General features: G+C 42.7%; 1 protein-coding gene across 4 annotated transcripts in view; it reads right to left on the bottom strand.

Moving 5' to 3' along the window:
* Window positions 1-536: 536 nt before the first annotated feature.
* Window positions 537-12761, bottom strand: part of ZNF532 (zinc finger protein 532) — a 127458-nt gene continuing 115233 nt past the window's right edge. For all 4 annotated transcript variants that reach the window (XM_029060118.2, XM_029060119.1, XM_029060120.2 and 1 more), the window contains 2 exons: window positions 10077-10224; window positions 537-2542 (listed from right to left, as the gene is read on the bottom strand). In XM_029060118.2, coding sequence (XP_028915951.1) covers window positions 2048-2542; window positions 10077-10224 — 643 coding nt within the window. In that variant the 3' untranslated portion in view covers window positions 537-2047. The remainder of the gene's footprint in view (window positions 2543-10076; window positions 10225-12761) is intronic.

Here is a 12761-nt window from a genome sequence, read left to right as displayed (position 1 = left end):
AACAAAATCCTTCATCCCCAACATGCTGACATAGTGGTATCATCTTTTGTTTTGGCTGAGCTTCTTGATGATGGCACTGTCTGAAGTAAACACTCAATAAATACATTGACTGATTTTGTGAAGTTTTTTTTCCCCTCTCCAAGGGGAGGAGGTAATTCCCATCACAAGCAAAATATCTTAAATTAGAGATTCCATATTAAACAAATATATTCTTTCTTACCCAAAGGGCAATAGTATTTATCAGTAAGTTGCATGTTTTTAAGTGAGAAATAAAAAGTGCAGAAAGCACCCAGCTATTGGGCAGGGTTGACTAACACTGAGACTTATACCATCAACAGACGCGGAGCTTCAAAATGCTTAGTTTGTCTAAAATCTATTTCTTAGACCCACAGATGGCAAAAGAAATAACCAGGAGTCCAACAACTAAATTTGTGATGGGGTTATGGGGCCAAAATGTGTATATGTAGAAGTCAAGTCTTTGTGATAGTTCACAAAAAAGGCAGCGTTGAACTCTAAATAACAAGATGTCACAGAACCACGAAGGGCCAAATGTGCCACATTTATTTACATATGAAATGCGTTTAATACAGTTATAATGAACATAGTGTATAACATCTGACAGCAGCAAGACTTTTTAAGGAACTGAACCATTACTACAGTATATCATGCAATTATCTCTATATACACAAAAGAATTTTTAAAAAAAGTACAAAACTCGTTTAGGGATAAATACAAGGTATAAAATGCAAAAACAAACCAAAAAATATAACTCTCATAGAGAACTATATAGAGGGTAGGGACAAGAACGGTACCTTTTCTGCACTTCATTAAAGCATGACTAGTGATATTAGGTATACTTACTGAAATGGTTGAACTAAATTAACATAACTCTGGCTAAATCTAAAAAGACCAATTGTAATGAAATAGGCTATTGTACTAACACTTTGGTGGCTGCAGCTGTGCATCCCAACTCTTAAGTACTAGAACATTTGGCATTAGTACCCAGAAAAGGAAGCCTCAACTCTCGAGACAACAAAGGGTTAAGTCATTTTTTTCCCCCCCGCGAGTCAAAATAATTAACGCTTAGGCTTCTTTTTATATGTTTAATAAATTACATGACCAATAATCCAACCATAGAAATCTACTGATCTAATTACTTATTTGCTTCTTCTACAGCAGTCCAGCCGTTTTGTAACAACTGTGATTCCTTGTGATCATAATTAAAACCAGCCTCCTTACAAAGTACAAAGAAAATGATCATTCCCCAAAGTTTTTTTTTTTTAAAGCAGCCTATCCCACCTCCATCTTGGAGGTGTTCAAGTATAAAATGAATGAAATCAGCATTCTTTTCTACTTATCTGGCCTAAATGGTTACTCACTGTGGTGAGTGGCTATTTGCAAGGCTGCCTTAACTTCCAACCTGATTTAAAAAAATATGCAGTGATGCACTGATGAGCAATAATCGGTCTCAAGTGTGCCTTTCCTCCTTTAAAGCACGCACACTGAGTTAGTGCTAAAATACTTGACATTTCTAGTGTTGGTGCGATTTAGAATCAGCTGCATTCCAACAGTGATTTCTTAAAAAATAATAATTAAAAATATCTAAAAAAACAGGCATTGCCTTTGGGTGTAATTTAACTAGCTAAATCTGCTTTCAAATTTAGGTCATAAAAAACGGTTTACCTGAACCCAAGGGACTGCCCCAGTACTAAGACCTTTGTCTTAAAAGAAACTTAGTACAAAAGAAAAACCCAAACCGAACCAAAAAAACAACCCAAATGTTTTCCACTAAATACTGATACAAACACGTAACAAAGAGTATAAAAATTATTAGTTTAAATATATACAAACTCTTTTTAACTCAAATACTGTTTTAATACTTATTGAGGGTATATACGATGAGGTGAAGAGGATACGTTAAAGGAGAATATATTGCAACAGCCTAAACAGTACTGTTAACTCTCTATTATACTGCGGTCTTTCTGTAACAAAAAATGTCTTATATATTCCAATATGGAGAGGGATTTTCCTTTTGGAATACTTGCAATCATTTTTCGGCTGAGCTCATTCTTTTAGATTTAATGAAGGCCATGCCATGCGTTCTCATGTGAGTATTTAAGGCAGCTTCAGTTTCAAAAGTCTTTGCACACACTTTGCATTTACGGTCTGACACCATGCTATCTGACGACTCATCTTCATGGCTGAGTTTGTTTTCCTGCTGATTATCCTCCCCGGACCCATTCTGCTTAGACACCGGTTGAGGTTCCTTCAACTTGTGAACTATGAAGAGATGCCTAGAGAGAGAGACGTGAGATGTGTAGCAAAGACCACACTCTCTGCACTGGTAAGAAGAACCATCAGACTTGTGCTGAGGGATGTGTTCGTGAAACTGCAGAAGGTTTTCTGTTGTAAAGCCACACACGGCACACTTGTGAACTTTAAACACATTTATCTTGAGCTTCTTCAATGGTTGAGTAATTGCTCCTCGGGGGGGCCTGAAGTCTAAGACGGGCTCTTCCAATTTTCGCTTTGGACTAGGAACCTGAGGTCAGGGGAGAAATGAAAAATGATCCAATTAAAAACGGTTCCAATATTTTCCGGACAAGCGTACACAACGTGTTGATTTCTAAAATGTTATCAAGATATGTTCTGACCGTAATCATCTGGCACGTGAAAACAACAGGAATGCACAAGCAGCACAAAATTCACTGACTTTCTCAAATGACCAAGCTCTGAGATCTTGTAGACACATAGTCAAATTCACCCAAGATTCACTCACAACCCCAAACTTTCTGAAGAACACCTAATGAAAAGGAAAAGCTTAAATTTCAGTTTCTCCAAGGTCTTGGGCATGCACTCACAAATTTTCAGAGTTAACTCTGGAGGTGTGCAGTTTTTCTAGTAAGACATGCTGTAGGAACATCTTACAGCGGCTATCTACTGTCACTTGTCTTCTGTGAGATGACTAGTAGAGTTTTTATACTGTTAAGGCATTTGGTAAGCCCATATAATGTTAAAAGCATTACACTATGCACTGGGGTAGATACAACGCAATCAGATCAGACACAGTCTTTGTCCCAGCCGGGGCTCACAAACTAAAGGGAAGGGAGGACAGGTATAGAATCCCCGTTTTACAGATGAGGAAACTGAGGCACAGAGAAGTTAAGTGATTGCCTAAGGTCACAAAGTAGGAAGGTGGCAGAGCTGGGATTAGAACCCAGGTTTTCTGTCTTCCAGGATCCCAGTTCTTTTCCTTTCTTTTTGACAGAAGCGGTGTGGACTAGTGGAAAGATCAAAGGCCTGGGAGTCAGAGGATTTGGGTTCTAATACTGACTCTGCCATTTGTCTGCTGTGCAACCTTGGGCAAGTCATTTAACTTCTTGGTACCTTTGTTTCTTCAACGAAGAATGGGGATTCAAGCCTGCTTTCCCCCTATTTAGACTGTGAGCCCTACACTGGACAGGGATGGTGTTTGACCCAATTACCCTGATGGTATTCCAGGACTTGGTTCAGTGCCTGGCATATACTGAGTGCCTAAGAAATAACACAGTTGGTAAATTCTGACACCAAATCATGCTGTATCTAAGCAGGCTTGGGGTATCAGACAAATACTCTCTAATTGCCCAACAGTGTTCTAGAAAAAAAGGCACTGATTTGAACCTCAAAAACCCTAGAATGAAAGATGTAGTCAAACTTCCTGAGTCCCTTATATTAGTAGAAAGTAAATGCTTACCGAAGTCACAATTATTATTACAGTTGGAAAAATTCTGAAAGGTTAACAATATTCTATTTTGAATTGATGGAATATGGGAACATGTCTACCAACTCTGCTATACTGTACTCTCCCAAATTCTTGGTACAGTGCTCTACAGAGAGTATGTACTCAATAAATATGTCTGACTGATTGATCTTATATGGAAACTCTCCATCCCATGTAATAGGAATGCCAACCTCATTCCAGCTGTTGAGGCACTTCTCTGGTTGCATATTTATAAGCAGGCCATATATGGTGAGTCACTAAATAGTTCTCTGTAAAATAATTAGCAACCAATCACATTAGTAAATAAAATGAAAGAAAATTGAAAAAAGGAAATGAAAGTTCCTTTTCTGCTTGATTGATATTAATAAAGATCAAATCAAATCACAAATCTCTTGCAGATACGGAATTAGTGGGTGCAGTTTCTATCAAAGGAAAGGATGTGGTCTAGGATTAGGAGGGAAGGGTAGCTGTTACGGGAGAAACAAAACCTTACATATGGAGAGACATAACACAGAGTAAAGAAAAAGACCCAGAGATGAAAGGGATGCCTTAGACCTCAATCCTTCATACCTCTTAAAAATCCTTGTTTCCACTATCCTCCCCTCTCTTACTACTTTTTTCAATTTTGCCCTTTCTTTTGGTTCTGTCCCCTATGCCTTCAAATAAGCCCAAGTCTTAGCCGTACTGAAAAATCCATTCCATGACCTCACTTCTCCTGTTTCTACTCTAAATCCTGGTATGGGATTGTATATTCTCACTGTCCCCATTACCAGTCCACAGACTTTCTTCTTGAGCCCCCCCTGAAATCTGGATTTCTCCTCTTCACTCTGAAACAACACGTACCACAGTAACCATTTCCTGGCTTAACTTAATGGGCTCTTTTCTGACATAATCCTCCTTGATTCCCCAGCTTTGACACTTACAACCACTCACTTCTGGAACACCTCTCTGGTCTTGGTTTTACTCACACAGCATTTTCCCGGTTCTTTTCCTTTCTCTTTGACAGAAAGCACAGGCCTGGGAGTCAGAGGACCTGGGTTCTAATCTAATCGTGGCTCTGCCATTGCCTCCCTTGTAACCTTGGGCAAGACCCTTAACTTCTCAGTGACTCAGTTTCCTCATCTGTAAAATGGGGATAAAGCACCTGTTCTCCCTCCCTCTTTGTCTATAAGCCATTATTTGAGACAGGTACTAAGTCCCACAATATTATCTTGGATCCCCAGTGCTTGGCACATAGTAAGTTCTTAACAAATATCACAATTATTATGATTCCTTCTTTTTCCTTAGCTAGCTCTTCATCCCCTCTCACCCTTTAATAATGCCTTGGATTTATACAGCACTTTTACTACCAATGCCCTTTCACACTACTTACGTCCTTTTTGTTTTAATAACATCCCTAAGAGATAGGGAAAGGAAAGGGTAAGAGGACTAATCCCCTCGCCAGTTGTTTCAGGCATTTAACTCCTCCTCAAACCCCCTGCTACCCCACCTCCACATCTCTTGCTCCTAATAATCTGGCCATGTATTTTCCTTAAGAAAACTGAAACCATCAGGGGTGATCTCCCTAAAATTTCTCCTACTCCTCTCCAATCTCTCCTCCTCTTGCCCTTGCTTCGACTCTCCCATCTTTCCCAGCAGTATCTCAAGAGATACCCCACTCCTCTCAAAATCCACGCCCTCCACCTAGGCATCCCACCCCATTCCTCCTTATCACATCAAAGCACTTGCCCCATCTCATCTTCCCTCCTAGACTGCCATCTTCAGCTGTTCACTCTCCAATGGCTTCTTCCCCACTGCTTTCAAACATGTTCATGTCTCCCTATCCTAAAACAAAAACCCTCCCTTGACCCCACAACTTTCTCCAGTTACCACCCCATCTCTCTCCTACCATTCCCCTGCACGCTCTTCAAGTGAGTTGTCTACACCTGGTGCTTCCACTTCCACTCCTCTAATTCTCTCCTTGACTCCTTCCAATCTGGCTTTTGCTCCAATCGCTCCATCGAAACTGCCATCTCAAAGGTCAGCAATGATCCAGCGCTTAGAGCAGTGCTTGGTACATAGTAAGTGCTTAACAAATACCATCATTATTATTATCTCCTTCTTGCCAAATCGAATGGCCTCTACTCCACCCTAATCCTCTTCGACCTCTCAGCTATCTTCAACACTGCCGACCACCCCTTTCTCCTGGAAACATTATCCAAACATGGCTTCAGTGACCTGTCCTCTCCTGGTTCTCCTTCTAGCTCTCTGGCCACTCATTCTCTATCTCTTTCATGGGCTCCTCTTCGGCCTCCCAGTCACTAACTGCAGGAGTCCCTCAAGGCTCAGTACTGGGTTCTCTTATATTCTCCCTTGGAGAACTCATTCACTCCCCAAACTTCAACTACTATCTCTATACAGATGATTCCCAAATCTACATCTCCAGCCCTGATCTCTCTCCTCTGCAATTTCGTATTTCCTCCTGTCTTCAGGACATCTCTATTTGGATATCCCATTGTCACTACAAATTTACAATGTCCATAATAGAACTCCTCATCTTCCCATCCAAACCCTGACTTCCCCGTGACTTTCCCATCACGGTAGACAATACCACTATCCTCCTGGTCTCGCAAGCCCATAACCGTGGTGTTATCCTTGACTCATCTCTCTCCTTCAACCCACATATTCAATCTGTCACCAAATCCAATCCATTCATCCTTCAAGACAGCACTAAAATCCGTCCTTTCCGCTCCATCCAAACTGCTACCTCATTACTCAAAGCACTTATTCTATCCCACCTTAATTACGGCACCTGCCTCTTTGCTGACCCCCCATCTCTCCCTACTCCAGTCAATATTTCATTCTGCAGCCCAGATCATTCTGCTACAAAATCATTCAGTCCATGTTTCCCCAGTCCTCGAGAAACTCCAGTTGTTGCCTAACAGAAACTTTTTACCATAGGCTTTAAAAGCACTCAAACACCCTCGCCTCTCTTACCTTACCTCCCTATTTTCCTACTACAACCCAGACTGAACACTTTGCTCCTATAATGCCAAACTACTCACTGCATCCCCATCTCGTCTATCTGCCTCCGACCCCTCGTTTACATCCTGCCTTTAGCCTCCTGCACCTCCCCTTCATATCCTACAGATGATCACTCTCCCCACCTCCAAAGCCTTATTCAAAGTATACCTCCTCCAAAAGGGCTTCCCCGACTAAGCCCACACTTCCTCGTCTGCAGTTCCCTTCCATGTCTCCCTTGCACTTGGATTTGCACCCTAATTCTTCCCTCCCTCGGCCCCACGGCACTTATGCTTATATCCATAATTTATTTATATTAAGTCTGTCTCCTCCTCTAGACGTAAGCTCACTGTGGGTGCGCAATGTGTCTACCAACTCTGTTACATTGTACTCTCCCAGGTGCTCTGCACACAGTAGGCACTTGATAAATACCACTGATTACTGAAGTCACAGAGCAGGCAGATAGCAGACTGGGGCCTGGAACTCGGTTCCTCCCTCTCCCAGACCTGTTCTCTTTCCACTACACAAGGCTCAGTCCTAAGTTGTCTACTGTTTTAACTCTACACTTGCTCTCATGGAGACAGAGCTTCCAGTGGCACTTCTATACATATCCACAATTTATTTATTTACACTAGTCTGTCTCCCCCTTTAGACGTAAGCTCACTGTGGGCAAGAAACGTTTCTACCAGCTCTGTTATACTGTACTCTCCCAAGTTCTGCACACAGTGAGCACACAATAATACAAATGACTGGCCACTTCTCAAAACACCATCTCCAGCCCTGTCTTCTTATCTATTTTATAACATCTTCACTGGCTATTAGGTCAATCCTAACTGAATGAGCAACTAGGATCTTCAGAAACTTGAATATTCACTCCTAAACCTTCACCTCTTAACTTTCCCAGTACTGTGAACAACTCTATCATCCTCCCTGGCTGAGAAATTTATAATCATGTTGTCACCTTTGACTCCACTCAGTCATTTTCCTGCAACAGGCAGACTGTCTTTAAATCCTGCGGGTTCTTCCTCTACAATATTTCAGATACACCTCAACTGCTCATTCTTTATGGCCATCCTTCTTGCTCAAGCCTTTACCATTTTCTGGCTAGGCAACCCTCTTTCTGGTCTTTCTGGTCTCTCTGCCTCCCAACTCTCCCCTCTTTAATTTATCCTGCATACACCAGCCCTTACCTCCTTGAACACCCATGACAGCACAGCATGCTCCCCTCTCTCAAACCTCCATGAGCTACCCATTTCTTCTAGCAAAAGTCAGGAACTCCTGCTCACCAGCTTCCTGGCTCTCCACCAGATACCTGCTTCCTATTGATCTGCTCTCTTCTGCACTGTTCCCAATGCAACCCCAGCCTACACACCACTGTAGCAGTGCCTCCTTGCTCCCAATTCCCTGACTAATCCCCACCTTCCTGGTCATGCCACCCTAGTTTTAAATCTGTGTCACATTTTCAGGACTAGTTTTATATCTGCTTACTTCTCTATTAATTGCTGCTTTTGTACTTTCATCATTAGCAACTCTGATCTTACCATTTAACCTAGTGTACTTTGGCCAAATTGTGCCCTTCTTCATGTTTCCTGGACCAGATGTTATCTTTTATTCCCGTTCCAAGTTACCAAACGCAAGGTACACTGCTTTGCCCTCATAAGGTGCTAATTAAAAACGGTGGATGATTATGCTGATGAGACATATCAACCCAGGCAATCTTTACCTCGGTTGGTCGGAGCAGTAAGAAGCAGACAGGGCAGGCAGCATTCATGGACCTGGGAGTCAGAAGGAGCTGGGTTCTACTCCCAGCTCTGCCACACGCCTGCTGTGTGACCTTGGGCAAGCCACTAAACTTCTCTGTGCCTCAGTTACCTCATCTGTGAAATGGCGTTAAGAGGTTGAGCCACATGTGAGACAAGGACTGTGCCCAACCTGATTAACTTGCATCTAACCTAGTGCTTGACATAGTAAGCGCTTAACAGGTCCTATTATTAAGTTAAACTCCTGCCTGCCATCTGGCTCCGAGCAGGACACTGGAGGGGTTGCCACTTCCTTGTGCAGGAGATTGCTCTCTGACAAGGATACGGCAGATGGAGCCTGGAAAATCCCACGAGCGCTCTCCAGTCACCAGCAGCCTTAGAACTAGCAGCTCTAGCCGGAGACCCCAGCAAGTCCCCAAAGAGGGAGACTCTGACAGTCAGTCAGTCAGTCAGTCAGTTGTATTCATTGAGTGCTTACTGTTTGCAGTGCACTGTACTAAGTGCTTGGGAGAGTACAATATCATAACAGACACATTCCCTGCCCACAATGAATTGACAGTCTAGAGGAAAGTCTATGGCCCCTACAAGCCTGGATGAAGTGATAGAGTCCTTCTTTGAGTTCAGGCCGTAACACTTGAAAGCCCATGACTTTTTAATCTGTCTCTGTGCTGTGATGAACCAGCTCAGGGCCCATGCAGACTTCTGGTGGCAGCAGCCTGAACCAGAGGAGCGAGTCCTAACACTCCAAGCTGGCTGGGCAAGCACTACCCACCACTGCTTTATTCTAATGGCAAAGACTCGTCACCCTTCAAAGGAAATGAAGATTCCAGATTCTGTTTCCACTGGTGTCCTGAAGCATGGTAAGCCCGTCTCTAGATGGTAAGCTCCCCTCTAGAGTATAAGCTCATTTTGGGCAGGGAACATGTCTGCTAATTCTGTTGTATTGTACTCTCCCATGCACTTAGTACAGTGCTCTGCACATAGTAAGCACTCAATAAATACCATTGACTGACATATCCATTATTTTAAATTTAAGCCCGACAAAAGCAAAATTTCCCAAGGTAAATGAATAAGATGCAAATGCCGGGATCTTAGATATATAACAATACTTTATCAGCACCCATCATCTCAACAACCAAAATGTAATCTTTTTTGCCATCTCACAACTATTTTCTATTAAATAAAATGATAATATTAATTATAACAATAACAACACCTGTGTTATTTGTTAAATTACTATGTGCCAGGCACTGTACTAATCACTGGGGTGGATACAAGCAAATTGGGTTGGACACAGTCTCTGTCCCACATGGGGCTCACAATCTTAATCCCCATCTTACAGATGAAGGAACTGAGGCACAGAGAAGTGAAATGACCTGCCCAAGGTCACAGAGCAGACAAGTGGCAGAGCCAGGATTAGAACCCAGGACCTTCTGACTCCCAGACCTGGGCTCTGTCCACACCATCCTCTTCTTTGTGAGAAGCGATCTTTGGAACTAAGTCAGCACATCTTCTTAAACTGATATTCAATATAAAGACTAGTGGCTGCATTTTACCTTGGTATCTTCCTTTACTTCCGTTTCTTCCACACTGGTGGATTCTGTCATTTCTTTCACGTCGGGATCCTTAATACCATGCATAAGCTGAATATGCTTTTCTAGCATCAACCGTTTTGTAAACGTACGTCTTGAATCTGGGCAGTGCCTACGTAAACCCATAGAAAGCACATATTTAATTCAATGCAGGGTTGCAGCTGACTCTCAAAGTTTCAAAAAACTGCTTTGGTTTTCAAGCATGTTGACTGACTGGCTTTTGGACCTATCAAAACTTACCAGTGTCAAAATGACATAACCGAGCCGCAGTAGCCTAAATGAATGCTGGGGCCCATGAATATTTTCATTTGCTGTCAGCATCATTTATTTTAGGCCCATATTAATTTTGTCTACGTTAGGATTTACTAACATCTATAGATGAATATGGAGTCCCTCTACTCCAGGTACCTGGGATTCCTAACAAAAATAATTTGCTTGATGGTTATAAATTAATTCAGCATATTAAAATGATCAAAGAAAGTAAAAAATCATGGAAAATAAAATGAAATGTTCCCACATTTATTTTACCAAATCTCATTCCAGTGAACCACTCACTGGGACAGTTTATCAGGTAGCACAGTTTGCTACCATTTAGGGGATGGCTGGTTGAGAAATGTATTTTCTCACTTCTACTCATAATTCTTATAGTCATAACTACTTATGCATTCTACTATTCAAACACTTATTTATTCGCTTATATATATTTCCATTCTCTTGTCATAACTATTTGTAACTATCTTTTTTTTTTTAACCTTACTTGTTTAAAGCTTTCGAGTCGTCTCCGACCCATACCGACACCATTGACACATCTCTCCCAGAACACCCCAACTCCATGTGCAATTGTTCTGGTAGTGTGAGAAGCAGCGTGGCTCAGTGGAAAGAGCACGGGCTTTGGAGTCAGAGGTCAATGGTTCGAATCCCAGCTCTGCCACTTGTCAGCTGTGTGACTGTGGGCAAGTCACTTCACTTCTCTGTACCTCAGTTACCTCATCTGTAAAATGGGGATGAAGACTGTGAGCCCCACGTGGGACAACCTGATTCCCCTGTGTCTACCCCAGCGCTTAGAACAGTGCTCTGCACATAGTAAGCGCTTAACAAATACCAACTTTTTTTTATACATAGAGTTTTTTTGGTAAATATACGGAAGTGGTTTTCCATCACTTCCTCCCACACAGTAAACTTGAGTCTCCACCCTTGACTCTCTCACATGCCATTTCTGCCCAGCACAGGTGAATGTTGACTTGTAGAAGACTGCCTTCCACTTGCTAGCCACTGCCCAAGCTAGGTATGAAATGGATATGCCTCTGTTCAACTCTCCCTCCCATAGTCGAGACTGGTAGAGTATTGGAGGCTTCCCAAGTGTGATCCTGAGAGGGGATTTTTCCTCTTAACTGTAAATAACTGTGTATCTGCCTGAATCTCCCAATGGGCTGTTAAGTTCCTTGAACTTATGCTTTTGCCACTAGGCCACATTGAACCTAGTAGAGCGTGGTCTGCCCTGTGAGAGGCACTGTGGGAAGCTTTCAGTCCAACCCTCTAGATTGGAAGTTCACGGTGAGCAGCGAAAGTGTCTGTTATATCCTTTTGTACTGTCCCAAGCGCTCATTACAGTGATCTGCACACAGTAAGCGCTCAATAAATATGAATGAATGAATGAATGAACTATTCCAGGGCTGCCCCGTTTGCAATCCCATCTTGACCCTTGACACTGAGTATGGCTCCCATCTGTTGTCGGTGGAACTGCTCAAGGAGTCTTAGAGTGGCATTTGTGGTCGGTACATGTGTTCAATCACAGAGTCCACAAATTCAGTCATTAGTAAGGAATGAAAACCTGGGCACAGAGCATGAATATTAGCTGCTTCGGGTCACACAACACAAGTCCTTACTATGGAACAAGTACGGTCTTGCCAGGCACTGTATTAAGTGCTGCGGTAGATACAAGCTAAACAAGATGGACACAGTCCATGTCCCATGTGGGGCTCACAGTCTCAGTCCCCATTTTACAGATGAGGTGACTCAGGCACAGAGAAGTTAACTGACTTGCCAAAGTCACAGAGGAGACAAGTGGAGGATCCAGAACTAGAAACCATATCCTTCTGACTCCTAGGCCCATGCTCTCTCCACTAGGCCATGCTGCTTCCTCAGAGCTAAAGTACATATAAACTATTTGGATCAGATAAAGTCCCTGCCCGACACAGATAGAGGGCACAAGTATCTTATCTTTGACATGGCAGAGATCATGCAGAAGGAGATATGGCATTTTGTTGCCATAAAGCATAGTAAGTCTGGGAGGCGGGGGGGGGGGGGGAGGGAGACCCATTTATATACCCTGTCAATCACTCTTGGATGGGCCAGCTCACCTAGTGATGTCAGCTGGAGTCCAGACAATACCAGGGGAGGATGGGGGCAAAGGGGAAATCAAGGGACCAAGGGTTACATCAGGAAACACCACAAATCTTTCTTGGTGCCTGCTGAGCTGAAGAAGTTGGCACCTCAGCTAGGACCAAAGAAGTCAGTCAGAATGTCTCCCCCAAGTTGAATGTGTTGCTGATTATGAGGTCAAATCTGAGGTAAAATCTTGTCTTAGCAACAAGCGAAGTGGCAACTATTGGAGGGTGGCTATTTGCAGGACATTTAAAAACACTATTT

This window comes from Ornithorhynchus anatinus, chromosome 3 (assembly GCF_004115215.2).
Source record: "Ornithorhynchus anatinus isolate Pmale09 chromosome 3, mOrnAna1.pri.v4, whole genome shotgun sequence".
In the NCBI taxonomy this organism is placed as follows: Eukaryota; Metazoa; Chordata; class Mammalia; order Monotremata; family Ornithorhynchidae; genus Ornithorhynchus; species Ornithorhynchus anatinus.
This window is presented reverse-complemented; position numbering and strand designations above follow the sequence as displayed.